Source organism: Hyperolius riggenbachi, chromosome 3, assembly GCF_040937935.1.
Source record: "Hyperolius riggenbachi isolate aHypRig1 chromosome 3, aHypRig1.pri, whole genome shotgun sequence".
NCBI classification, from domain to species: Eukaryota; Metazoa; Chordata; class Amphibia; order Anura; family Hyperoliidae; genus Hyperolius; species Hyperolius riggenbachi.
The window spans coordinates 112,933,396-112,961,383 of record NC_090648.1 but is presented as its reverse complement, the minus strand read 5'-3'; the positions used below and the strand labels follow the sequence as shown (position 1 = coordinate 112,961,383).

Genomic DNA, 27,988 nt, shown 5'->3' with positions numbered 1-27,988 from the left:
GTGTGTGCGTGTGTTGTACTGCTTGTGTACTGCCTGCCCTCTCTCCTGTGTGTGCGTGTGTTGTACTGCCATGTGTGTACTGCCTGCCCTCTCTCCTGTGTGTGCGTGTGTTGTACTGCCATGTGTCTACTGCTTGTGAGTGTACTGCCTGCCCTCTCTCCTGTGTGTGTGTGTTGTACTGCCTGCCCTCTCTCCTGCGTGTACTGCCTGCCCTCTCTCCTGTGTGTGCGTGTGTTGTACTGCCTGCCCTCTCTCCAGTGTGTGCGTGTGTTGAACTGCTTGTGTGTACTGCCTGCCCTCTCTCCTGTGTGTGCGTGTTGTACTGCTTGTGTGTACTGCCTGACCTCTCTCGCCATCCAATGAGTCTATGGAGACTGCCATACTGCGACGTTACAGCGTGACGGAAGTGAAGAGTTCGCCACATCCCCGACGCAGGTCAAAAACCACGTTAGCGCTGTGGCGATCTGCGTCGGCCCGGAAGTCATGTTAGTCTATGGCGACCCGTGGATTTGTAAAAATCTTTGGTCGCACTACTACGCAGGCGATACTTTCACACATGTGCTTCAATAAAAATGATCATTGTACGTCAGTTAATTATTTGTACACACAAACAACGGTAACAGATGGTTGGTCGAACGATTCCAACAGGTTTGATCATGGCCGACTTCCGATATTGGTCATTTCATTGGGTTGTTGATGGTCGTTAGTTGCTGCCCATAAATCGGTTAAAACCTAATTATTGGTTGTTTTATTAGGCTTACGACCAATTTGTATCTAATGTGTGTACGTAGCTTTACTCTGAAAACTATAGAACAAATAGAAAAACAGGGTGGAATAACGATAAGCTGTAAAAAATAATATATTGGCTTTATTCTGCACAACATAACAACAATATTTCTTGCCTAAATAATAAATCAATCTGCCCCTGCCATGTTACAGCAGAGATTAACCACTTCGCCGCCCGGGTACAGTATATCTACGCTCCTTTGAACTTCATTTCCCCGCCCGGAGCATAGATATACGCAGCCGCTACCGCCGCTATCCGCGCTCCCGCTCGCACGTGCTCCCGCACGCCGCCGCCCGCTTACCTGGAGATCAATGAATGGGAAAAAACGTTCCCGTTCGTTGATCTAAGCCCCCAGCAATGATCAGCTGCTTCTATGAGAAGCAGCGCGATCATTGTGAAAGAAAAACGTTTCCCAGCCTCCCTGAACTTCCTGTAAGCGTACTTCCTATGCTTACAGGACGCATTCACAAAAAATTACTGTTGCCATCGTGTGGCCAAAAAGTAAAACTACACCCAAAAACACTTTTTATATACAAATACATTCTTTTACAAAATAAATTAACTCATTAACTCCCACATTCCCCAACTGTTACAAATTTTTTTTTTTGTAATAAAAAAAAAAAAAAATTACAATAAAAAAAACCATAAATAGTTACCTTAGGGACTGAACTCTTTAAATATTTATATCAAGAGGGTATAACACTGTTACTTTATAAATTATGGGCTTGTAATTAGGGATGGACGCAAAACTGAAAAAAAATGCACCTTTATTTGCAAATAAAATATTGGCGCCAAACATTGTGATAGGGATATAATTTAAACGGTGTATTAACCAGGACAAATAGGCAAATAAGTTACATGGATTTTAATCACAGTAGCATGCATTATTTAAAAACTATAATGGCCGAAAACTGAAAAATAATGATTTTTTTTCCAAATGTTTTCCTATTTTCCCATTAAAAGTTTAAAACACATTTAGAATAAAATAATTCTTGGCATAATGTCCCACCTAAAGAAAGCCTAATTGGTGGCGAAAAAAACAAGATATAATTCATTTCATTGTGATAAGTAATGATAAAGTTATAGGCGAATGAATGTAAGGAGAGCTGAAAGGAGAAAATTGCTCGGATGCTGAAAGGGTAAAACCCTTCAGTTGTGAAGTGGTTAACTGCCAGAGCATGCGACCTAACTGCCAGGACATGCGACCTGGCAATATGACATACCAGAGCATGCGACCTGGCATTATGAAATACCAGAGCATGCGACCTGGCATGTGCCACCTGTTGCACATGCCAGGTCGCATGCTCTGGTATGTCATAATGCCAGGTCGCATGCTCTGGCAGTTAGGCCGCATGCTCTGGCAGTTAGGTCGCATGCTCTGGTCACTTCTAGCTGTGCCTTGGAGGTGAGTAGATGCTGATTTGGGGTCTCTGAGGTTATGGCTGCAAATTGATGGTATTTATGGTTCAAAGTGCACCTGAATGTTTCTTTTTATTGAGATATATGTGTATTTACCCCTCGATTACATAATTAGCTCCGTGTCTCCCCCCTTCCCCCGCCGCTGTGTTTTGCCTACTCGAGCGTTTCTCTCCCTTTCCCTCTCCGAGTCTCCCTCCCTCCTCTCTCTTAGTGTTGTCCGGATCATGAACGATTCGGATCTTTGATCCGAATCTATTTTATGAGTCGATCATCCGAATCATCAAAATGAACGATTCGGATCGCAAAAGGGGCGGGGCCAGGAGCGACACGCCCCCTCTCAGCGGGCAGCGGGGTCTTGGAAGCAGAGCAGAGATGGATCGCTCTGTTGGAAGGGAGGCAGCCTTGCAGGGAGACAGGTAGATGAGAGAGAGGGGACATGGGTGCCACTGCCAGATATGTGTAGAGCACACATACTGGCTATAATCTGCTGCTCATTACAGGCTGGCTGTTCCGTAGTGCTGCACAGTGAACACATTGGAAGCTTTTGGCTCAGCACAGCTCAGTAACTTTGCAGACACTGTGATTGAAAGGCAATATAATCCTCCTGCACTCGGCACTAAACAGCTGCACTTATCTTCTGGGAATGCTTTCTTTCACTGTGCGACCTTTTCTTTGAAAGTGTACAGATGAACATTAGGTGAAATATATCATGTAAAGCATATGACTTCAGCATGTGGGTATTACGTGCAAACATTTCTGCTCTCTGCTCGTCCCTCCTCCCTTCTCTGTCCACTCCCTGCCCTCTGTCCATCTTCTCCCCTTCTCTGTGTGTCCACCCCCCTCCCCTTCTCCTGTCCACAGACCTGTCCTGCTGTTCATTTCACCCCGAATGCTTCCTGTAGTAAAATGATCCGAGATTCGGATCAAAGATCCGGATCTCTTCAATGATCCGATTCGAATCATCCGGATCATTGAAAAGATCTTGGTAACACATTTGGTTTGTTGTACAGCTCGGATCTTTCTAGGGGAGGCGGGGCCGCTGGAGGGAGTGTTTACAAAGACACAGGAATCACTAGAGACAGGAATCAGTCCCGCCCCATGGCTCAGCCGGCCTACTGCAGCTCAGCCTTTGCCTTCCTCCGTAGCTCCCGCCCCTCCGTCCAGCACTGCAGCCAATGAGGAGATGGGGATTACCGAGCAGGCAGCCTGAGGAGTGTGGATTTCCCTTCTGTGTTATGCTGGGGGCGGTATCTCTGCAGGTATTCCCCCCCACACATCCCAAAATTTGAAGGTAAGGAGGGGACAGCCCGATATACATCTGTGCCAAATGACAGCCCAGGAGCCCTGCTGGTTCCCGAGATAAGAGTATAAGGACCTATCTGGTGAACCAGCAGGGCTGGGGGGCTGATATTCTGCACATAGGCAAATCGGGGGGCCCCTCCCTACCCTCAAACTTTGGGGTGTACAGGTGGAATAACTGCTGAGATATTGGGGGGTGATTGGCACTGAGCACGTCATGTGGGTTAGTGAGGCAGCTGTGGGCAGCACAGACACTACTGCAGCCAGTGACACAGTGATCATCAATGTTTGTTTTACATTAGCTGGACCAGTGCTGGGTCTGCTCTGCTACATTTTCAGTTCCAACATAGGGCTGCACTATAATACATTTGACATGAATAGAAATTCATTTCTGTTTTTTTATACTGTTCATTAAGGTTATCCACAACGTTTATTAGCATTTGTTTGGTGCTGGCGATGCTGAAAATAGCAAGTCTACCCACCTACTTCTACTTATTGCTAGATTTATTTTATAATTGTGAGGATTGCATCCCTGGCATGCTATGGACTGGGCTCAGCATCACCATGCCTGGGGAGCAATGAAAGGGGCAAACCACACCACAGCTTTGCTTGCCAGTTTCTTCTCAGTCTTCTGTAAGGCCTCATTCACATCTAAGTGGGAATCGTGCGATTCCCGCAAACCACTAGCGTTTTTACAAAAGGCTACTCCTATTCTCCCCTATGGCAGTGTTGTCACTGTCTGGACCGCGGGCGTTTTGCGATTATCGCAAACACGTTACCTGCAGCTGTTTGCCGGCAATTCTGGAGCGATTGCGATTAGCATCTATAGAACCACTAATCGTGATCACTCACAAAAAGCTGCGTCCTGTGATTTTTCTGCGTTTATAGCGGGAAAAATTACTCCCGCAAAAACACTAGCGGTAATCACTTGCGTTTTGTGATTTCCTAGTGTGAACAAGCCCTAAAGTGCAGCTGTTGTTCTGCCCAGCTGAGAGGTTAGTGGAAGCCTGCTATGTCACTTTTCTATGGGAGCTCAGTGTGTGTGTCGCTGGGCACTGTGTGTTGTCACATATGCTGTTATTGCAGTCCAACAACACTGTCATCCCCAACTTTACTGAGCAATTCTCTGACAGATTTACAGTCAGATTGATTAATCCCAACATTCTCGATCTGGTTTCCGATCGAAATGAACCAAAAATTGATCGGAAATCAGATTGGACATGTTGGAAATAATCGATCTGACAGTAAATCTGTCAGAACATTGCATCATGGGTATCTAGCATTAGATTATGTATATTTGGTTCACAACTACGCCCACATTATGTTGCATGGCTGTGCCCATTTTTTCAGCGCTGAGCCCTTTCTATGCTGCAGGAATGGGTATCGGTAAAAAAAAAAATATATATATATTTGCCATTAAATTTTGAGAAGTTTGTCAGTAAAAAATAATTTGAAAGGTGGGCAACACTGCACTATGGCTACACATGTCATATGAGGCCTCTGTAATGGCTTCTGCAGGTTAAGGCTGCCATACACTGGTCGATTGCCACCAGATCGACCAGCAGATTGATCCCTCTCTGATTGAATCTGATCAAGGAGGGATCTATTAGCTCCCTACACTGCAAACAGATTTTGAATCGATTTTACTATGAAACCGATTCACAGTCTGTGGAGTTGCCTCTGCTTCCGCCCCCTGCATACATTACCTGATGCGGCCGGCGCAAGTCCCCCGGTCTCCGCTGTCTCTTTTCCGCTCTGGGCTCCAGCTTCACTTTACATCCTGTCGGGGAGTTTAAACAGTAGAGGGCACTCTACTGTTTAAACTTGCTGCCGAGACAGGAAGAAGTGAAGCCATCTGGAACCCAGCGTGGAGAAGGGACAGCGGGGACACGCGCCGGCGGAACAGGTAATGTATTGCCACTAGCGTCGGTCGTCGGACATTCAAACGCCGTTAACGACGCACTCCTGACTCGCCGGCGATCGAGCAAAATCTTCCACATGGACAGATCGACGGGAACAATCCATTTTGGATGGCAATCGATCATTCGGTCAGCGTTTGCGCAACGATTTCACAGCAGATTCGATCACAGTGATCGAATCTGCTGTATATCAGCGGGAAATTGTGTAAGTGTATGGGCCACTTTAGGATTATCTCCTGAAGTTAAATGGTTTCAGCAATGTGTGTTTATCAGCATGATAAGCATATGTAGCCTGGAGAGTGGCAGTTGTGGGGGGCGGAGTCTGTGTCAGGTCTTCTGGGCCTATAGGCTCTTTCCTGCTCGCGTCTCTGGGAGTGTACTGTGCCAGCGCAGTAAGGTCCCGGAGACGCCAGTGGGAGCACGCACTATTCGTCTTGTTAGACGAATAATTGACTGATGCCGGCGACGGGGAACAAGTGATCGGAGGAGGACGGCGTGGGACATGATAGCCACAGGGGGCCGATAGAAGTCCCGGGTAAGTGTCTGTTTGTGCTTTTTTAAAACTTCACAGAACCCCTTTAATGTTAAAGTAGTGATGTTAAAGGGAACCTTAACTGTGGGCCCCAAAAAAAATTCACTTACCTTGGGCTTTCCCAAGCCTCCTGCAGCCGTCCTGTGCCCGCGCCGGTCCTTCGGTGCCCTCCAGTTTCCCTCCGCAGCTAAGTTTCGTTTTCGGCCGACTGCCAGTCGTCCTCCTGCAAAGCGTCCCTTCCTGCTTGGCCGGTGGGCAGACAGGGAACAGCGCGCAATAGCGTGAGAGGTATTCTAAACGTTTAATAATAAACCCTTTTGAAATGTAACATTAAGGAACGACCGCTCTTAGTACGAATGTGCGGAAAATCCCGCGCCTGTTTTCTGTTGTCGCACTACTACGCAGGCGATACTTTCACGCATGTGCTTTACGGACACTCTGAAGCGAAAATAAATCTCGCTTCAGAGCTCATAGTTAGCAGGGGCATGTGTGCCCCTGCTAAAACGCCGCTATCCCGTGGCTAAACGGGGGTCCCTTTACCCCCAAACCCACCCCCGCAATCCTTGGTCGTGGAGTTGGTCGTAAATCTTTTCTTCCTGTAGGCAGGGCTACTCAGCGCGTCTATCAGACGCGTATCGCCGCCTCTCCCCCGCCCCTCTCAGTGAAGGAAGACTGAGAGGGGCGGGGGAGAGGTGGAGATACGCGCTGACAGACGCGCGTGGGGCAGGGCTGCGGCGGTATGCCCTGCCCCAACCAGGAAGCGCTCCCCCGCTGTACGGAGGGGATTTGGGGGTGAAGGGACCCCTGTTAAGCCGCGGGATAGCAGCGTTTTAGCAGGGGCATGTGAACTATGAGGTCTGAAGCGAGATTTATTCTCACTTCAGACTCTCTTTAATAAAAATCATCATTTTACGTCTGTTAATTATTTGTACACACATACAACGGTAACAGACCGTTGGTCAAACGATTCCAACAGGTTCGATCATGGCAGACTCCTGATATCGGTCATTTCATTGGGTTGTTGATGGTCAGTCATTGTTGGTTGCTGCCAATAAATCAGGTTGAAACCTCGTTAATCGGTCGTTTTATTAAGCATATGACCAATTTTTATCTAATGTGTGTACGTAGCTTTACTCCAAAGACTGTAGGAGGGGAAGCGGATAGAAAAACAGGGCGGAATAACAATGAGCTGAAAACAGATAATATATTGGGCCTGATTCACAAAGCGGTGATAACTCAGTTATCACGCCTAAAAGACTTTAGGCGTGACAACCTTTGCACTGCTGAGTTAGCACCGTTTTGTGCTCTTTATCGCGCGCAAAGTCCAGCGCAAAGTTTTGCGCGCGCAATCGCGCAACTCCGCACGCAGCGCCCATAGGATTCAATGGGCGCATCGCGCGGTTGCGCGTGGGAATTTCGCGCGAGTTTCATTTTATCACGCCTAAACTGAGTTTAGGCGTGATAAAGGGCTTTTCACAGGCGTGCAAACACTTTGCACCGCTTTGTGAATCAGGCCCATTGACTATTCTGCACAACATAATAACAATATTTCTTGCCTAAATAATAAATAAATCTGCCTGGCCATGTTATGGTGCCCATACATGGTACAATAAAAACGTTTTCATTTATTCGAGCAATATGATCAAATCGAATGAAAGTTAAAAATAATTTATTGTTTTGATCAAGAAAAAAAAAAAAAATCAGGACGATTTTTCAATAATAATCCGATTGGACATGTTGAAAAAATCTTTATATTCAATCTAACGGAAGAAATGAAAAACATGAACCATATATGGGCATCATTTGTGCAGAGATCAGCTGCCTGAACATGCGGCCTGGCATGATGCCACCTGGGACTCCCTGATTTTGTTTACTTTGCATAATTACAGTACTGGCAGAAGGGTTGAAAGGGACTGTGGTTCCACTGGGACTTGTGGTTCCACTCATAATCAAGACTGACACTATGCTGAGACTTGTAGTCCGTCCTCTTGTCTGTTCTATGGGGCTGGCAGGGAATGTTTGGGCTGCTTGCTAGTGTTTCCATGTCACATGAGACTGGCAGCTCCATATAGTGCAAGAGACCTATCCTGTACTATGCGCTGGGCTATGCTGGGACTTGTAGTCCCCACAAATTCCAGCTCTCACAATTCTTGAAGGACTGGTTCTAATCAGAGCCAGCACCTGGGTCTGCAGCACTATCAAGACTTTGACTAGCAGTTCTCCCACATTGGGATCTGCAGTTCTCCTGTATTCTGCATCATTAGAACAGAAATTGGCACTGTCCCATATGTGGTATTGGCTCCTTTATTACCCAAGCGTCCGTCTCCGTCGGTATCTGTTTCTTCCCTCACTTCAGTTAAAGCCTGGTACACACCATGCAATGTCCCGTCAGATAGATGGGTCCAATAGATCATTTCCAACAAGTCCGATCTGATTTCCCATTGTTTTTCTGATCGCTTTGCATAGTAGTGATCAGAAAATCGATCAGAAAAACGATCAGATCTGTCAGAAATGATCTTTTGACCCATCTATCTGATGGGAAATTGCATGGTGTGTACCAGGCATTACAAGCCAGGCAGATTTTTTCTTCCACAGACACTCCAGCATGAATGTGCGCTGCAGATTGCTGCTTAAAGGACACGTCCAGGAAGAATCAAAATAAAAAATCCACTTACCTGGGGTTTCCTCCAGCCCCTGGCAGCTGTCCTGTGCCCTCGCTGCAGCTCTGCTCCCCGCCGGTGGCCCGGAGTCTCCTCCGGTACACGAGGGCCTACCTGTGCTCCAGCGTGTGGCTCACGTAGTCGCGCTGACGTCAGCTGGACTGTACTGCGCAGGTGCAGTAGTTCTCTGCCTGCGCAGTACAATCCGGATGACGTCATTGCGACTTCATGACTGTACTGTGCAGGTGCAGTAGTTCTGTGCCATTTTATAAGTGGTCAGAAACTTGTAAATAACTCATGAAAGAATAAGGCTAGTTACACACCAGGACGTTGCGTTTAGGGGACATTATAGGGCACATAACGTGTCCCTAACGCAACGCCTGGTGCTCTCTGATGTGGACATCAGAGTGAGCCACGTTGTGCAGCTCGGCATCACGTGGTCCCGCCCGGCCAATCGCCGCACAGAGCGGCCGCTCCAGGAAGTAAACACTGCACGTCACTGAGTGCAGTGATTATTAATTAGCCATGTGCCCGGCCGCTCTCCCCTCCTCCCCAACATGACTGAGCATGTGCAAACAGTCTAACGCGGCTTAGCCACGTAGAACGCACAGCATGCAGCACTTTGCTGCGTTACAATGTAACGCAACGTGGGCAGTGTGAACAGCCCACTTGTGTTACATTGCTGTGCGTTGGGGGAGCGTTACAGGCTGCACTAACGTGCGCCTGTAACGTCCCTGTGTGCAAGAAGCCTTAAAGGGACACTTAAGTCAAACAAAAAAAAATGAGTTTTACTCACCCGGGGTTTCCAATAGCCCGCTGCAGCTGTCCGGTGCCCTCACAATCTCCCTCCGATCCTCCTGGCCCCGCCGGCAGCAACTTCCTGTTTCGGTGACAGGAGCTGACAGGCTGGGGATGTGAGTGATTCTTCGCGTTCCTGGCCACAATAGCGCCATCTATGCTGCTATAGCATATATCATATACCATATAGCAGCAAAGAGGGTGCTAATGTGTCTGGGAATGCGAAGAATCACTCGCGTCCCCAGCCTGTCAGCGAAACAGGAAGTGGCTGCTGGCGGGGCCAGGAGGATAGGAGGGAGACGGCGAGGGCACCGGACAGCTGCAGGGGGCTATTGGAAGCCCCATGTGATTAAAACTCATTTTTTTTGTTTGACTTAAGTGTCCCTTTAAGGTATGTTAAAACCAAGCACACCATTGTTTTTCTTGTGAAATTCCCATAAGATGTGTCACATGACCCTCTTCCTATTGAAAAAACTAAAATTGGATAGAAAATGGCCAACTTCAAAATGGCCGCCATGGTCACCACCCACCTTGAAAAGTTTTCCCCCCTCACATATACTAATGTGCCACAAACAGGAAGTTAATATCACTAACCATTCCCATTTTATTAAGGTGTATCCATATAAATGGCTCACCCTGTATATATGAAGTTGGAATTTGCTGGGCTTATACTGAGGGCGGCTTGTGCTGATATTTTTATCTGATATACAGAGATGTAGCATTAGTAATAGGCACAGCAGCTGCTTTATGGCACTACAAACACTGATGTCATGCCTGTAGTCATATGTGTGTCTGTATAGACTTGCTGAGGACTGTCCTTTAACTGTCTCCTTTCCATTTACAGACGTATCTACTAATCCTTTGACCTGCGGAAGACTACTGTCCGACCAGCGACTGCTGTGAGTATTGCAGTGATATTAACCACTTCACACTCCTGCTTCCCCCGTATGGACAGTTGACATTTTAGCTATGCCCTTATTTAATAAGCTGTAACTTTATCACTACTTATGACACCTGAAGGTGGCCATACATTAGGTGTCGGTGCGACCGATTGACCATCTATTTCAAATGTATTTTTCTGTTTAGAACGATGAGCAATCACTGCTGCTGTTACAGTAGCTGTAGTAGTTTCATCAGCGGGGGGGTCACTAATTGGCTAAGGGAACATATTTTCCCTTACACCAATTGGTGCACACCCGGTCATGCAGAGCTGTTCAAAACATAAAAATTGTATATCTACATCTTTGTAGCTTGGATGAAGTCACAGCGGACGTAGATATACTGTAGTTGTGGGCAAAGTGGTTAAGATACTGTTCTTAAAGTGTACATGAAGTGTCTCTTAAGCTATAAAATACCACAAGTATCCCAGTATATAGGTAGTACCCCCCAGTATAGGTAGCCAGACAGGCCTCTCTATTACGAGACAGATGGTTTCATCGCATGCTCGCAATTGCATAGTGCCTGATTTGAGTTCCACCGTAGATGTAATGTTATTACACTATAGCGGTGCAGTGGGATTTTCAATGCAATTTGGAATCCCGAATTATGTGTCTCTCCGAGTTCCTCTGACTCGAAGGGGGAAAAGTATTTAAAGCCGCCCAGAATTTCAGCAGCAGTAGGGTGAGCCACCACCCTGCTGGCCTCATGTAGGTAGCCAGAGAGCCCCCCCCCCCCCCCACAATATGTAGCCAGAGAGTGCTCCCCAGTATAAGTAGCCAGAGAGACCCCTACTATAGGTAGCCAGAGAGTGCTTCCCCAGTGTAGCTAGCCTGAGAGGCCCCCCACTATAAGTAGCCAGAGAGCCCCCTACTATAGGTAGCCAGAGAGTGCTCCCCCCAGTATAGGTAGCCAGAGAAATCTCCCCCCCCCCCAGTATAGGTAGCCAGAGAGTGCTCCCCCCAGTAAAGTTAGCCAGAGAGACCTTCCAGTATAGCTAGCCTGAGAGGCCCCCCACTATAGGTAGCCAGAGAGTGTTTCCCCCAGTATAAGTAGCCAGAGAGGTCCCCACTATAGGTAGCCAGAGAGCCCCCCCCCCCCCCCCACTAAAGGTAGCCAGAGAGTGTTTCTCCCCAGTATAAGTAGCCAGAGAGGTCCCCACTATAGGTAGCCAGAGAGTGTTTCCCCCAGTATAAGTAGCCAGAGAGGTCCCCACTATAGGTAGCCAGAGACACCCCCCCCCCCCCCCACTATAGGTAGCCAGATAGGTCCCCACTATAGGTAGCCAGAGAGTGCTTGCCCAGTATAAGTAGCCAGAGAGCCCCCTACTATAGGTAGCCAGAGAGTGCTTCCCCAGTATAGCTAGCCTGAGAGGCCCCCCACTATAAGTAGCCAGAGAGCCCTCTACTATAGGTAGACAGAGAGTGCTCCCCCAGTATAAGTAGCCAGAGAGCCCCCTACTATAGGTAGCTAGAGAGTGCTCCCCCCCCCCCCCAGTATAGGTAGCCAGAGAGTGATCCCCCAGTATAAGTAGCCAGAGAGTGCTCCCCAGTATAAGTAGCCAGAGAGTGCTCCCCCCCCCCCCCAGTATAGGTAGCCAGAGAAATCCCACCCCAGTATAGGTAGCCAGAGAGTGCTCCCCCCAGTATAAGTAGCCAGAGAGCCCCCCCTATAGGTAGCCAGAGAGTGCTCCCCCAGTATAGGTAGCCAGAGAGCCCCCTACTATAGGTAGCCAGAGAGTTCTCCCCCCAGTATAGGTACCCAGAGAAATCTCACCCCACTATAGGTATCCAGAGAGTGCTCCCCCCAGTATAAGTAGCCAGAGATCCCCCTACTATAGGTAGCCAGAGAGTGCTCCCCCAGTATAGGTAGCCATAGAAATCTCCCTCCAGTATAGGTAGCCAGAGAGTGCTCCCCCAGTATAAGAAGACGGGCTACATGTGGCCGGATCCTGATGCCCTCTTTGCATATATCCTTCCGGGCTGCGGCTCAGAGTGTGGCTTGGGGTTCTCAATTTATAATGTAATATTGTGCTTTGGAAAATGTTATTACATCACTATGGCTGATGTGACGTCATACATACCATGTGATCTTAATGTTTCTTTTGTTCTTTTCTCTACAGAATTATGTCTGACCTTGAGGACCCGAAAACTTTGAGCCCTCCATCCATGTCGTGAGTATATCCATATGCTGTTCAGTAACCCTCCTGTAACATTAGCAATAGCTAATAATGTCTTGCTTTCTTTCTTATATAGGGAGTTTCCAATCCGAACAGTGGATCATTCGGCCACTAGCCTGCAGATTGTGTAAGTATATCAATACATGTGCAGCATCTCACCAAGTGTCTTTATATAGAGGTAATAGATTGATGTCCATATAGAGCGGCAGTAGCCGGTGAATTTACTTTCCTGTTTTTTTTTCTCTTATAGACCTTGATATAGACATGTGAGTATAACCATGAGCGGTGCACAAAGACTACCTAATACTACTATGGGGGGTGCACAAAGACTACCTAATACTACTATGGGCGTAACACAAAGGCTACTTAATACAACTAATGGGGGTGCATGAAGACTACCTAATACTACTATGGGGGTGCACAAAGGCTACTTAATACTACTATGGGGGGGTGCATGAAGGCTACCTAATATTACTATGGGCGGTGCACGAAGGCTACGTAATACTACTATGGGGGGTGCACAAAGACTACTAATACCACTATGGGCGGTGCACGAAGGCTACCTAATACTACTATGGGGGGTGCACAAAGACTACTAATACTACTATGGGCGGTGCACGAAGGCTACCTAATACTACTATGGGGGGTGCACAAAGACTACTAATACTACTATGGGCGGTGCACGAAGGCTACCTAATACTACTATGGGGGGTGCACAAAGACTACTAATACTACTATGGGCAGTACACAAAGGCTACCTAATACTACTATGGGGATGCACAAAGACTACCTAATACTACTATGGGGGTGCACAAAGACTACCTAATACTACTATGGGGGTGCACAAAAACTACCTAATACTACTATAGGGAGTGCATGAAGGCTACCTAATACTACTATGGGGGGTGCACAAAGAGTACCTAATACTACTATGGGCGGTACACAAAGGCTTCCTAATACTGCTATGGGGGGGGTGCATGAAGGCTACCTAATACTACTATGGGGGTGCACAAAGACTACCTAATACTACTATGGGTGGTGCACAAAGACTACCTAATACTACTATGGGGGGGGGGGTGCATGAAGGCTACCTAATACTACTATGGGGGTGCACAAAGACTACCTAATACTACTATGGGGGTGCACAAAGACTACCTAATACTACTATGGGGGATGCATGAAGGCTACCTAACACTACTATGGCGGGTACACGACGGCTACCTAATACTACTATGGCGGGTACACGACGGCTACCTAATACTACTATGGGGGGTACATGAAGGCTACCTAATACTACTACGGGTGGTGCATAAAGTCTGTCTAATACTACTATAGGGGTGCACAAAGACCACCTAAGACTATTATAAGGGGTGTACAAAGGGTACCTAATACTACTATTGAGGGTGTACAAAGTGTACATAATATTTCCATGGGGGAGCAGAAAGGCTACTGAATACTACTATGGAGGGGATGTACAAAGGCTACTGAATACTACTATGGGAGGGGGGGCTTAAAAGGTTATCTAATACAACTATCTGGGCATTAAGAGTGGGCCAAAAATGACTTACTACTACTATCGGGGTGGGCAACCCCAAAAGCTTCCTAATACTATAACTTGTGAATGATAAGGGGGCACAAGTGCTACCTAATACTACTGTATGGGGTCAGGGTGATGGAGGGGGCCACAAAGGCTACCTAATGCTGCTACCTGGGAGGAGGGATGTAACAAGAGACCACAGAACCTACCTAATACTGTCTGGGGAGGGGGGTGATGGAGGGCCACAGAGGCTCCCTAGTATTGCTATTTGTGTTACTTTACTCTTCCTGTATCTGACACAGTTTTTGTTTCTCTCATTACAGTGAGGACCGTGAGGTTTCAGACAGTGACTCAGTAAGTACACCCAACATGGCATGTGAGGAATGGATGAAAGTTGTTGTTGTTGTTGAATATAATGTAATAACATGAAATACTAATTTGTGTCTTTCCACTTTTCTCTTTTCAGTCTGATTTTGACAATGGCGGATATCTTGACTGTAAGTATGAGTCTTGTACACACACAGGACCAGCAACGGTAATGGCAGAGCTACAATTGGAGTATGATCGAGAGTTTACTCAAATCTACCATCTTTACCGAGGAGGGGGCTACCTAATACTGGGGGCACATCTGCTATCTATACTGAGGAGGGGGCTACCTAATACTGGGGGCACATCTGCTATCTATACTGAGGAGGGGGCTACCTAATACTGGGGGCACATCTGCTATCTATACTGAGGAGGGAGGCTACCTAATACTGGGGGCATATCTGCTATCTATACTGAGGAGGGAGGCTACCTAATACTGGGGGCACATCTGATATCTATACTGAGGAGGGGACTACCTAATACTGGGGGCACATCTGCTATCTATAATGAGGAGGGAGGCTACCTAATACTGGGGGCACATCTGATATCTATACTGAGGAGGGGACTACCTAATACTGGGGGCATATCTGATATCTATACTGAGGAGGGGGCTACCTAATACTGGGGGCACATCTGATATCTATACTGAGGAGGGGACTACCTAATACTGGGGTCACATCTGCTATCTATACTGAGGAGGGGGCTACCTAATACTGGGGGCACATCTGATATCTATACTGAGGAGGGGACTACCTAATACTGGGGGCACATCTGATATCTATACTGAGGAGGGGGCTACCTAATACTGGGGGCACATCTGATATCTATACCGAGGAAGGGGCTATCTAATATTGGGGGCACATCTGCTATCTATACTAAGGAGGGGGCTACCTAATACTGGGGGCACATCTGCTATCTATACTGAGGAGGGGCTACCTAATACTGCGGGCACATCTGATATCTATACTGAGGAGGGGGCTACCTAATACTGGGGGCACATCTGCTATCTATACCGAGGAGGGGGCTACCTAATACTGGGGGCACATCTGCTATCTATACTGAGGGGGCTAGCTAATACTGGGGCACATCTGCTATCTATGCTGAGGAGGGAGACTTTCTAATACTGGGGGCACATTTGCTATCTATAGTGAGGAGGGAGGCTACCTAATACTGGGGGCACATCTGCTATCTATACTTAGAAGGGGCTACCTAATACTGGGGGCACATCTGCTATCTATACCGAGGAGGGGGCTACCTAATACTGGGGGCACATCTGCTATCTATACTGAGGGGGCTACCTAATACTGGGGCACATCTGCTATCTATACTGAGGAGGGAGACTTTCTAATACTGGGGGCACATCTGCTATCTATACTGAGGAGGGGGCTACTTAATGCTGAGGGTACATCTGCTATCTATACCGAGGAGGGGGGTACCTAATACTGGGGGCACATCTGCTATCTATACTGAGGAGGGAGGCTACTTAATACTGGGGGAACATCTGCTATCTATACTGAGGAGTAAGGGTACCTAATACTGTAGACACACCTGGCTAACTACACTGGGTGGGGTGATTATCTAATACTGGAAGCACATCTTGCAACTTATACTGGGTGTGTGAAGGCAGTTTGGCTACCTATTCTGGGTGGGGTTAGGCCAGGCATGGGCAAACCTGGTCCTCCAGCTGTTACGGAATTACAAGTCCCACAATGCATTGCAGGAGTCTGACAGCCACAGTCATGACTCATAAAGGCAAATGCATTGTGGGACTTGTAGTTCCGTAACAGCTGGAGGGCCGAGTTTGCCCATGCCTGGGTTAGGCTATGTAATACTGGTGGCACATCTGGCTACCTATGCTGGGTGGGGGGCTACATAATATTGGAGGCACATCTGGCTACCTATACTGGGGGAAAGGGGTAGTTGCTTTTTATTACTGCAGGTGCATTTCTTACCTATACTGGGGTGAGCACAATTGAATGGGGGGACCTTGTCCTGGCCCTGGTGACGACAATCGTCTAGTCAGTGCAGGACACTATTATTACTATAGGGGAGGACCAGCTTATCCCACAAAGCCTACAATACTCTATTCTGTGCCTGATATTTCTGAATAATCTCACTCATGTTCTCTCTTTTATTTTCAGGCCTTGAAAGAGACGAGCTGTAAGTCATTTTTCTTTGTCTACAAAGCCTACAGGTGCAACTCGAAAAATTAGAATATCGCTCAAAAGTTAATTTATGTCAGTAATTCAACTTAAAAAGTTAAACTAATATAAGAAATAGACCCATTATATGCAAAGCGAGAATATTTCAAGCCTTTATTTGTTATCATTTTGATGATTATGGCTTACAGTTTATGAAAACCCCAAAATCAAAATCTCAGACCATTAGAATAGTGTGAAAATGTTCCATATTCTAGGCTCAGTGTCAGACTCTAATCAGCTAATTAATCCGAAACACCTGCAATGGGTTCTTATTTCATGTATCCGTTTCACCTTTTAAGTTGAATGACTGAAATTAATGGACTTTTGCATGATATTCAAAATTTTTGAGTTTTACCTGTTTATATTCACTTATAGTATAAACAGATGTGTGATATACATGCGTTCTATGTGTGATATACCATATTTTTCAGAATATAAGACGCACCTAGGTTTAGAGGGTAAAAACAAGGGATATATATATATATATGTATATATATATATATATATATGTATATATATATATATATATGTGTGTGTGTGTGCATCTATGCTCCAGTAGGATCTAGATGTTCTCCCCTATTGTCCTCCTGTGTTCCCTTCTGTCCACCATGTATCCTCTTTTGACCCCTGTGTCCTCCTTTACTTCCCCTGAGTACTTCAGTGTGTCCCCCTGTGTCTTCCTTTACCCGTGTGTCCCCGTGTCCCACTGTGTCCTCCCTTACCCCCTGTGTCCTCCTGTCCCTCTGTGTCATCTTCTATTCCCCTGCATTGTCCTTTGGTTCTCCCTGTCTTCCCTCCTGTACCCCTGAGTGGTCCACCTGTCCCCCTGTATCCCCTCCCCCCCCCCCCCCACATGTGGTCCTCTGGTTCCCGCATGTTTTCTCCACTGGCCCTGTGTAAGAATAATTAGCGGAAGCATCAGCTCACCTCACCAGCGATTCCTGCACCGATCAGCAGACCTCTCCTCTCCTGCGTGGCTTTCCCTAGTGACGGCTTCTGCTAATGATGGCTTAGTGAGTATGTTGCTGTCACTTACAGTAGGCAGTAGAAATCTGACAGAAGTGAGAGGTTTTGGACTAGCCCATCTCTTCATAGGGGATTGCAAACAAGGAGAAAAGGAATATCCAGGAGCAACTTCGCCAATCCAATTTTCATAAAAAATCCAATCTTTAATGCAAAACTTCCATAAAACCATCAGAGGGTAAAAGACAAAAAAGCAGCAATACTTATCATTGTGAGGTAGTGAGGTAGTGCAGGAGGTGCAGAGGCTGATGGTTTTATGGAAGTTTTGCATTAAAGATTGGATTTTTTATGAAAATTGGATTGGCGAAGTTGCTCCTGGATATTCCTTTTCTCCTTGTTTGCAAGATATTTAGCTGGTTTCTATCCGGATGTTGCACCGCTGTGTATGCAAGGTATAAGGATGTTTTAGGCATAGGTGTGCACTCACTCTGCTATCTTCTTCATAGGGGATTCTCAGGGATTTATTTATTTTCAAAAGCACTTAGTGAATGGCAGTTAGGCCTCTTGCACACTGCAACTGGTTCCGATTCAGATTCCGCTTTTTAATCAGTTTTTACATCCGATTCAGATTCTGATTTGCAGTTTGCACCCTGCACACTGCAAATCGGAATCTGAATCGGATGTAAAAACTGATTAAAAAGCGGAATCTGAATCGGAATCAGTTGCAGTGTGCAAGAAGCCTTAGGGTGGCCACTAATGATCCAATCTTTTTCATCCAATCTTACCAAATCTATGTAGTAGAAGAGTAAACTGATGGAATATATTAATTGGATACTATAGGCAGTTCCCTTATATTAGATAGAAATGGTAAGATTGGATGAAAAAGATTGGATCATTAGTGGCCACCATTACTCTGTCCAACTGCCAAAAAACTGTGTAACGAGCAGGGAAGCTGGACAGCATCATTGTTTAAATCCTTTTTAGGGAACATCTTTATAAAGAATAAAAGCCTTGCTGAGAATCCCCTATGAAGAGACCTGTCACTTCTGTCAGATTTCTACTGCCTACTGTAAGTGACAGCAACATAGGAGAAAAGTAATTTATGGCTCATTTTACTCTGGAAAAAACTTACTTCTTATATGTCTATGTTTGCACATATTTTAAATTTTACAATTTTTTGCCATAGTGCCCCTTTAACTACAGAGGAGGTAACTTAAAGTGGACCCAAACTAAAAATACAAGATTTCAGAAATAAAATCTATTTTCTAAATTATAATAATAAATAGCAGCCTTTTTTCAGCTGCATGATGACAAATATAAAATATTTTACATTTATGGGAGAAACCCCTCCCTTCCTTCCTTTCATATTGCCGGCAAATAATCCGGCAAACTGGTGGAGTAAATGGTGTCCAGCAAAGGAGGAATTGCTAATGGCTGCCACCTGTATAATCCTAGTTATAAAAGAGAAGGGTGAAAAGCATGCACTGAAATGCTCATAGGCTTGAAGGAGTGTTTATTTATCTTTGTATGTGTCAGAGTGGTGCAACTAAATATTTTGAATTAAAAAAATGTTTGATTTGGGTCCGCTTTAAGGAATGAAGAGATAAGCTAACTCTCTCACTGTTTGTAGCAAGTTTTCTCTTGCCTTATTATCTCCAGCATGATCTTAGTGAATTGAGGCCATTATCATAGACTAGTGATAGCAGTTTTCTCACCTTCACTGACTTGCGTTCCCGTATTGTTCAGAAGATGGAAAGATTGCTGTTGTACATGTTTAAAACATGTCAGAGTCCCATTTCAAGCAAAGATAACTCATTATTCTCTCTTTCATCCCTTAGCTACCTTGCTACTCGTTTGGCTTCCGCCCTCTTCATCAGGGACATCCTGGACGAACCAAGTGTCGAGTGAGTATCACATCTACTATTCACTATTTGTTTATAAAATGTTTTTACTGTATGTGTAATGTTATTGGGGGAAGGTGAACATATGAAATCATCACATATCACTTCATTACAGCATGAGGCCGAGGTCACTTATACTGCTCAGATCTGACTATATACAGATGTGTTATGATAATATGATGGCTCATGTAAACATTCTGTATTCCTTAGGATTGGCCTGGCCATCGTGCAGAACCGCCTGACCAGAAACCATGGACCGATGCCGTAAGTATTTAATTATTGTTGTTTATTGGATTTATATAGCACCAACATTACGCAGCGCTGTACAATAAATTAGCTTGCAGACATTGATAATAGGGGTTACAGACAACACAATACAGGGAATAAGCAATAAGACACACAATGCCAGATCAGGCACTAGAGTAGTAGTCCGAGTAATGCAAGTTCATGTTAATCGATGAGCAGAATGCACGATAAGATAGGATACACAAGGAGGGAGGGCCCTGCCAAAGGCTTACAATCTATAGGGAGGGGGTGGTGACATGACAGGAGGGGGGCTGCATCAAGATTCCATGATAGTCTGTGTAGACTGGGATGCAGTTAGTTGTCAGATACGTGTGCAGTCAGATGGGCGGGGGACACACAGGCAATACTTGTAAGATGCAGTTGGTTGTCAGATACGTGTGTAGTCAGATTGGTGGGGCACACACAGGCAATACTTGTAAGATGCAGTTAGTTGTCAGATACGTGTGCAGTCAGATGGGCGGGACACACACAGGCAATACTTGTAAGATGCAGTTGGTTGTCAGATACGTGTGCAGTCAGATGGGCGGGACACACACAGGCAATACTTGTAAGATGCAGTTGGTTGTCAGATACGTGTGCAGTCAGATGGGCGGGACACACACAGGCAATACTTATAAGATGCAGTTGGTTGTCAGATACGTGTGCAGTCAGATGGGCGGGACACACACAGGCAATACTTGTAAGATGCAGTTAGTTGTCAGATACGTGTGCAGTCAGATGGGCGGGACACACACAGGCAATACTTGTAAGATGCAGTTTGTTGTCAGATACGTGTGCAGTCAGATGGGTGGGACACACACAGGCAATACTTGTAAGATGCAGTTGTCAGATACGTGTGTAGTCAGATGGGCGGGACACACAGGCAATACTAGTAAGATGCAGTTGGTTGTCAGATACGTGTGCAGTCAGATGGGCGGGGGACACACAGGCAATACTTGTAAGATGCAGTTGGTTGTCAGATACGTGTGTAGTCAGATGGGCGGGACACACACAGGCAATACTTATAAGATGCAGTTGGTTGTCAGATACGTGTGCAGTCAGATGGGCAGGACACACACAGGCAATACTTGTAAGATGCAGTTAGTTGTCAGATACGTGTGCAGTCAGATGGGCGGGACACACACAGGCAATACTTGTAAGATGCAGTTGGTTGTCAGATACGTGTGCAGTCAGATGGGCGGGACACACACAGGCAATACTTGTAAGATGCAGTTGGTTGTCAGATACGTGTGCAGTCAGATGGGCGGGACACACACAGGCAATACTTGTAAGATGCAGTTGGTTGTCAGATACGTGTGTAGTCAGATGGGCGGGACACACACAGGCAATACTTATAAGATGCAGTTGGTTGTCTTTTACTTGTATGCTGAGATTATGTCTTCTTTATTCCCTGCAGATCTTACGAAGACATGCAGACCCCAACACCCGAGAACCTGTGGGGGTAAGTATTACCACTGACCAATCAGCTCTCTGGGACATTTTATAGACAACAACGTGTCCAATCACCTACCTGTTCTACATGACATTGTATAGCCATGAAGATATACAGGGATGGTGTGAAAGAGACCCACTACTAATGCTCTATAACAACTGCCATGCTATAAGCTGGCCCTGTAATCACGTGTCTCCATTACATGTATTACATTCCAGCCTCCAGCCGCTTATCCGGACTCCTTTCCATTCTTGAGTTGCTGTGTAAGTATTACCTTTGAGTTTATTCATCAATAACATAAAAAGTTACGCCTCGCCCTTTGTCTTATTTCCTAGGATCATCACCGCCGTGGCTGCTGACCTCATATTTGCCATGGAGATGCACCCGGTGCCCCCCCTCACGTAAGTATTACCTGAATCTTATAGTCTGACCTGCATTAGATTGCTGTACAAGGATTGTAACCTCATTTTATATTTGTTTCCTTTTATAGAGACGACGAGGAAGATGCCTGGAGAAGAGTGGTGAAGAGGTGAGCATTACCATATACACAATACACAGCAATACACAAGGAGCTCCACTATTTCCTCCATTAGCACTGGGGATGGCAGACACACCTCTTTCCTTTGGGCCCTCAGTGATACAAGGAGGTATTTAGGTAGCGAATGCCCAGGTGCAGTGGTGTAGCTAGACATTATGGGGCCCCATAGCAAAAGTTTCATGGGGCCATAAAATGTAGGCATACTTGGGAAATGCCACCTACCTCTCCCCCTATGGATATGACCACTTATCTCTACCCTATGGATATGACCACCTACCTCTCCCCTATGGATATATAACCACTTACCTCTCCCCTATGGATATGACCACCTACCTCTCCCCTATGGATATGACCACCTACCTCTCCCCTGTGGATATGACCACCTACCTCTCCCCTGTGGATATGACCACTTACCTCTCCCCTATGGATATGACCACCTACCTTTCCCCTATGGGTATGACCACTTACCTCTACCCTATGGATATGACCACCTACCTCTCCCCTATGGGTATGAGGTAAATGGGAGATTTGCATTCTCATGTGATCTACACTGCATATAGTACATGGTCACTTGAATACATCAAGTTCCACCTGGGCCCCCTCTGCTCCAGGGCCCCATAGCAGCTGCTATGACTATTGCTACACCCTTGCATAGGTGTTGGGGTCTTCCATGACTGAACGCGGTCTCCCCAGGCCCCTCTAGTGGTGAACATTAGTATTCACAGTACAGCAATTCAGTCTTTACCTTACTGCAGAAATGCATTAGAAAAAAGTGCCTCTTTTAAGCCTTTCCAATACTTTTCCCCAATCATCCCTGTCCCCCCCAGCAGCTCATTATTTCCTGAGTGCTGGAGGGGGACATGGGGGATCGGGGAAAGGACTGGTGGGGGTGGTCCGGAGGGTCTATAGCTCCTTGCACTAGAGGAAGGAGGTGATTTAGCATCAGCACAGCGTTATATGTTGGCGCTATATAATCCAATAAATAATAAAAATATTAAATCCTGCTATTTCTTATCATTTTTTTGCAGGATCCGAGACGACTACATCGAGGATCCAATGTAAGTACTTTATTAGCCAAACAAGTGAATGGAAGCGCTGAACCGTAAGTACTTTACATATATGTAGCTCCTTGCTGTCTCTTGAGAATAAACAGATTGCAAGCTATTTCTTCCTTCCTTAGCCCTACAAAGTATTTACTGTGTGACTGATAGTTCTCTTTCGCTTTTTCTGCAGTTGCGTCCAGCCACCACCGCCACCAGCTGCAGAGGACATCGAGCCACCAGCTGCAGAGGACATCGAGCCACCAGCTGCAGAGGACATCCTGCCACCAGCTGCAGAGGACAACCAGCCACCAGCTGCAGAGGACCAGTAAGTAATTCTCCAATACTTGCCACTAATGATTATGGACTTTGATGGTTAGTTTATAAAATGGATGCAGGTGTAGGATAACAATGGGAGCCAATCACAAGATATTACTGAAATGCATACAATTCCGGTTTGCATGCAAATTTCATGCAACTTGGAACTGGGTAAAACAAATGTTCTTCCTATCATTTTTGATTGGCCCAATTCCAAGCTGCATACAATTTATATTAAATTTGCATGCAAGAATAATTGACCATTTGTTGTCCATGTATGGGATCTGCCCACCAGCCGGTTAGACAGGATAAGAATTGTATTATATCCATTGAAGATTTCCACAGCCTTCTTACACTTACCTCTGTTTTCCATTTCCAGGCCACCCACTCCAGGACCAGCAGAGGGATCACCACCGGAGGCCCCACCGGCAGAGCCAACACCAGCTCCGCGGAGGACTCTGAGAGCAAGGTAAGTTGTCCTGTAACCTGTCTATAGGTGTGGCCATCTGTAGTGCTTCCTATAGGCTCCCTCCTTGTGATGTCACTTCCTGATAGATCAGGATTAAATCTATGGCTTATGACTGCCCAGCCATCATATCCCCTCCACCTCAGTTCTACCTTCCCAGTCTGATTCTGTACAGTACACAGTGGGGCTCCTATAGCAAAGTGCATGTCAAAGAGCAACACTGACCACTACTGATCAGTGTGGAGAGTCGGTCCACAGTGGGTGACCTCTGCTGAAGGTACTAACACTATGCAAATGGGTTGTGATAAGCTCCTCCTCCTGCATGCTATTCCCGACTGGAATGATCAGGGACAGTACAGGAAGACTCTGAGGGCCCGTTTCTACTAGGAGCGGTGCGATGCGGCTACATAGCCGCATCGCACCGCAGGTGTCCTGAAACACATGCACAGCAATGGAAGAGTTTCCCCTGCGTGCATGGTGTGCGGAGCGATCCGAGAATCTGCAGCATGTTGCAGATTCTCGCACGGACGCATCCGCCCGCAGCCGCTTCCCATCTCCTCCAATACACTTCCGCATCGGGAGGTAGCCGCATTCGCATCACTTTGTAGTGGAAACCGGCCCTGATTGTGTGGTGGGGTAGTTATTCCTCCTATTAGGGCAGATCTGGACATACTTCCCCTGGGGTGTTTTTTAGCTGTCTACATGAAACCTGCCAGAAGGGTGACAAGTCACATTTAATGGATATGTTTTGTTTTTCATCCTAATTTAAAGAAGAACTATGTGAAGAATTCAATAAAAGTGTTCCCCAACTTTAGTTACTGTAGTTAATTTTCAAATATTTTTTGCTTAGCATTTAATTTTCAAATATTTTTTGCTTAGCATTTAAATTGCTTCCAAAGATCACTTAAATCTACTTTTTGTGTCCCTGAAAAGCTATCCTGTCTAAAGTTGGCCATACATCAGGCAACTTGGCGGACGATTAACCATCCGATTCGATTATTATATTCAAAATCAGATTAAAATTGGTGCTGCCAATTGCATGCCCAACCAACAATGCAACCAATTTCTTGTTGAAATTGGTCACATGAGTCGATCGGACATGCTGCAAGATGTAGGACCGACTTGCTTTATCGGGTCCCAGTGGTAACCGGCAGCGATATCAGGACAAGTGACAAAACCCCTGGCGTTGTTCCCTGAATGTGTACAAGTGTGTGTAATATGTAAATGTGCTGTAATATGCATTTATACATTACCTGTCCTGTGTTATGGTGGCCGTCCGTCTTCTGCTGCTCTGCAATTACCCACATACACGCTGCCAGCGCATAGCACGCCGATGTGTGACGTCACACACCAGCAGCGTGTATGCAGATAATTGCAGAGAGGTGGCAGACAGACGGTCACAGGACAGGTAATGTATAAATGCACATTACAGCACATTTATACATTATACACACACATACATACACACACAGCGGCGAGGTGGAGGATGCGGCGGGCTCATCCGATTCTCAAGAGATTTCATGTTGAAATTAAACGGGAATTGGCCTGCGGTGTACTGTCAGCTTAAAGAGAACCTGTACTGAGTAAAAATATTTAAAATAAACACATGAGGTAACTTCAAATGAACATTACATAGTTACCTTGCCATCAGTTCCTCTCAGAAGCTCACCATTTTCTTCTGACAATAATCCCTTCCAGTTCTGACAATATTTTGTCAGATCTGAAATATATCAGTTGCTGTCAGTTATTTATCAGTTTCTGTCAGTTATAGCTGAGAGGAAAACTGATGTACCAGGTAATGTCTGTGTTTCTCTATGGCTCAAGTGGGCGATGTTACAGTTTAACTGTGTGCTGACCAGAAAGCTGTTATGGGTAATGGCCATTTTCAAAATGGAGGATGGAAAATTCCCTTGATCACAGTGAACAAACAGGACACGGGAGAGGAGAAAGACACTGAGGAGTAGACTACATGGAAGGTAAGTATGACTTGTGTATGCTTATTTTGACTTTTAATTTTCAGTTCAGGTTTTCTTTAAGGTTCGTACACACGTCGGACTGTAACAAGCTACCAGTCGTCAGACCCGCCCGTGGGGCGGTCGTTCTGACATCAGTTTGCCAGTGTGTACAGTCCATCGTCAGGCTAATAAGGCTGGTTTTGACCGATCCGCCAAGCGGATCAGTCAAAACCATCCTTATCAGCCTGATGACAGACTGTACACACCGACAAACTTTCATTAGAACGGGACGGGTCTGACGACTGGTAGCTTGTTACAGTCCGACGTGTGTACGAACCTTTATATTACTTGTAAGTTCTCACAGGCAGAGTCTATTGTTCCTATGGCTGATTGTATTAGCCCTGCAACTCTCAGCCACGGTATCTGTCACTCTAATGAGCTCTCTAGCAGGTATTAGCCTGAATTATGACTAGAGGGGGAATCTGAACTTATATGTTCACAAGTATTGTTGCTGATCATTCCTGAACCACAAAAAAAAGTTCTTCCTGTTTAATTCCCATGCGGGTAAATTCTCCTTTTAAGGGAATCGGAAGCGAGAGGTATATGGAGGCTACCATATTTATGTTTATTACCCAACTGCATTGTGGTCCCGGGTCCCCTTCAGAGTTATTGGCAGTGTAGCGACCCACCTGTCCTGGCTGACTCACTCCCCATTAGGCCGTGGCTCTGTGTGTTCCCCTCCTCATCCTCACAGGGCTGCCTCTCCCCCATTAGGCTGTGGCTCTGTGTGTTCCCCTCCTCATCCTCACAGGGCTGCCTCTCCCCCATTAGTCTGTGGCTCTGTGTGTTCCCCTCCTCATCCTCACAGGGCTGCCTCTCCCCTATTAGGCTGTGGCTCTGTGTGTTCCCCTCCTCATCCTCACAGGGCTGCCTCTGCTCCATTAGTCTTTGGCTCTGTGAGTTCCACTCCTCATCCTCACAGGGCTGCCTCTCCTCCATTAGTCTGTGGCTCTGTGTGTTCCCCTCCTCATCCTCACAGGGCTGCCTCTCCTCCATTAGTCTGTGGCTCTGTGTGTTCCCCTCCTCATCCCCACAGGGCTGCCTCTCCTCCATTAGGCTGTGGCTCTATGTGTTCCCCTCCTCATCCCCACAGGGCTGCCTCTCCTCCATTAGGCTGTGGCTCTATGTGTTCCCCTCCTCATCCTCACAGGGCTGCCTCTCCCCCATTAGTCTGTGGCTCTGTGTGTTCCCCTCCTCATCCTCACAGGGCTGCCTCTCCCCCATTAGTCTGTGGCTCTGTGTGTTCCCCTCCTCATCCTCACAGGGCTGCCTCTCCCCCATTAGTCTGTGGCTCTGTGTGTTCCCCTCCTCATCCTCACAGGGGTGCCTCTCCTCCGTGACCTGGTACATGGTAATACATAATATGCAGCGGGTCACTGAGAAGATGCGGCCGGCGCGGATGAAGACGGGAATGCTGGAGCAGGGGAATAATGGAGGAGTGCCTCAGCCTGCAGAATAGAAAGAAAGCAGAGACTTCAGGTACACACATCATCCTGCGCTCTGTACCCACTGAGGGGACTGATGCACGTTTTATAGGCTTCAGAAAGTCATTGGTGTTGTTAGCTTTGTATCTGGGGCATATCCCTGACATGTGTCCTTATTCCCTCATGTGACGCAACCTTTATTCTTTCTTTTTCAGATGCGCCAGGGCTTGGAGACGGGTGAGACGCTTCTTCACCTGCAGTGCCACCAGGACCGCCTAGGTAAGCCATCTTCTGATTATATACAATATCCTTGGACTCTTACTAACTTTATTGTCCTCTTTTTGATTTACAGACAGACCATCATTAAGGCGTCCTGCTCCAATGAAGAAAAAAAAAAACATATACTTTAATAGTTAGGGAAAAATGGGGGGTGGGGGGGTTGGGGTTAGTTTAAAACCAAAAATACAAAAAAAAAATACAAAAAAGAAAAACACAAAATTTTTTACTATTATTAAGTGTGTGTGTGTGTGTGTGTGTGTGTGTGTCTGTGTCTGTGTGTCTGTGTCTATGTGTGTGTGTCTGTGTGTGTGTGTGTGTCTGTGTGTGTGTGTGTGTGTGTGTGTCAGTGTGTGTCTGTGTGTGTGTGTGTGTGTGTGTGTGTGTGTGTGTGTGTGTGTGTGTGTGTGTGTGTGTGTGTGTGTGTGTGTGTGTGTTTTGGGGGGGTGGGGGGGAGGGAGGTTCAGAATTACTAGGCAATTTCCGGGCGAGCTGATCCAGGGATTCGTCTGATTGCCATTTGCCATCTGGAGTCGGGAAGGAATTTTCCCCTTTTAAGGCTAATTGGCCCACGCCTTGAAAGGTTTTTCGCCTTCCCCTGGATCAGTGCCCACCAAAAAAAACAGGCAGTTTAAAAAAAAAAAAATACAAAAAAAAAAAAAAAAAATACACAAAA

General features: G+C 46.3%; 1 protein-coding gene across 1 annotated transcript; it reads left to right on the top strand.

Moving 5' to 3' along the window:
• The first annotated feature begins 493 nt into the window (after nucleotides 1–493).
• LOC137562211 (uncharacterized) lies at nucleotides 494–27,518 on the top strand. Its single transcript, XM_068273543.1, has 15 exons — nucleotides 494–581; nucleotides 12,606–12,656; nucleotides 12,780–12,795; nucleotides 14,390–14,420; nucleotides 14,533–14,563; nucleotides 16,574–16,592; nucleotides 19,435–19,500; nucleotides 19,708–19,761; nucleotides 21,200–21,244; nucleotides 21,571–21,636; nucleotides 21,726–21,764; nucleotides 22,802–22,831; nucleotides 23,007–23,141; nucleotides 23,511–23,600; nucleotides 27,252–27,518. Exons 1-15 carry the CDS (start codon nucleotides 494–496, stop codon nucleotides 27,313–27,315), a joined length of 825 nt encoding a protein of 274 aa, XP_068129644.1. The 3' UTR covers nucleotides 27,316–27,518.
• The last annotated feature ends 470 nt before the right edge of the window (nucleotides 27,519–27,988 follow it).

What these genes read in the sequence shown, in the direction of transcription:
- LOC137562211 (XM_068273543.1), top strand. Translation starts at nt 494, where the DNA reads ATGGCGACCCGTGGATTTGTAAAAATCTTTGGTCGCACTACTACGCAG. An exon ending in CTTCAATAAAAATGATCATT is followed by an intron (nt 582 to 12,605) that starts GTACGTCAGTTA and finishes TTTCTTATATAG; the next exon opens with GGAGTTTCCAATCCGAACAG. An exon ending in CGGAGGACTCTGAGAGCAAG is followed by an intron (nt 23,601 to 27,251) that starts GTAAGTTGTCCT and finishes TTTCTTTTTCAG; the next exon opens with ATGCGCCAGGGCTTGGAGAC.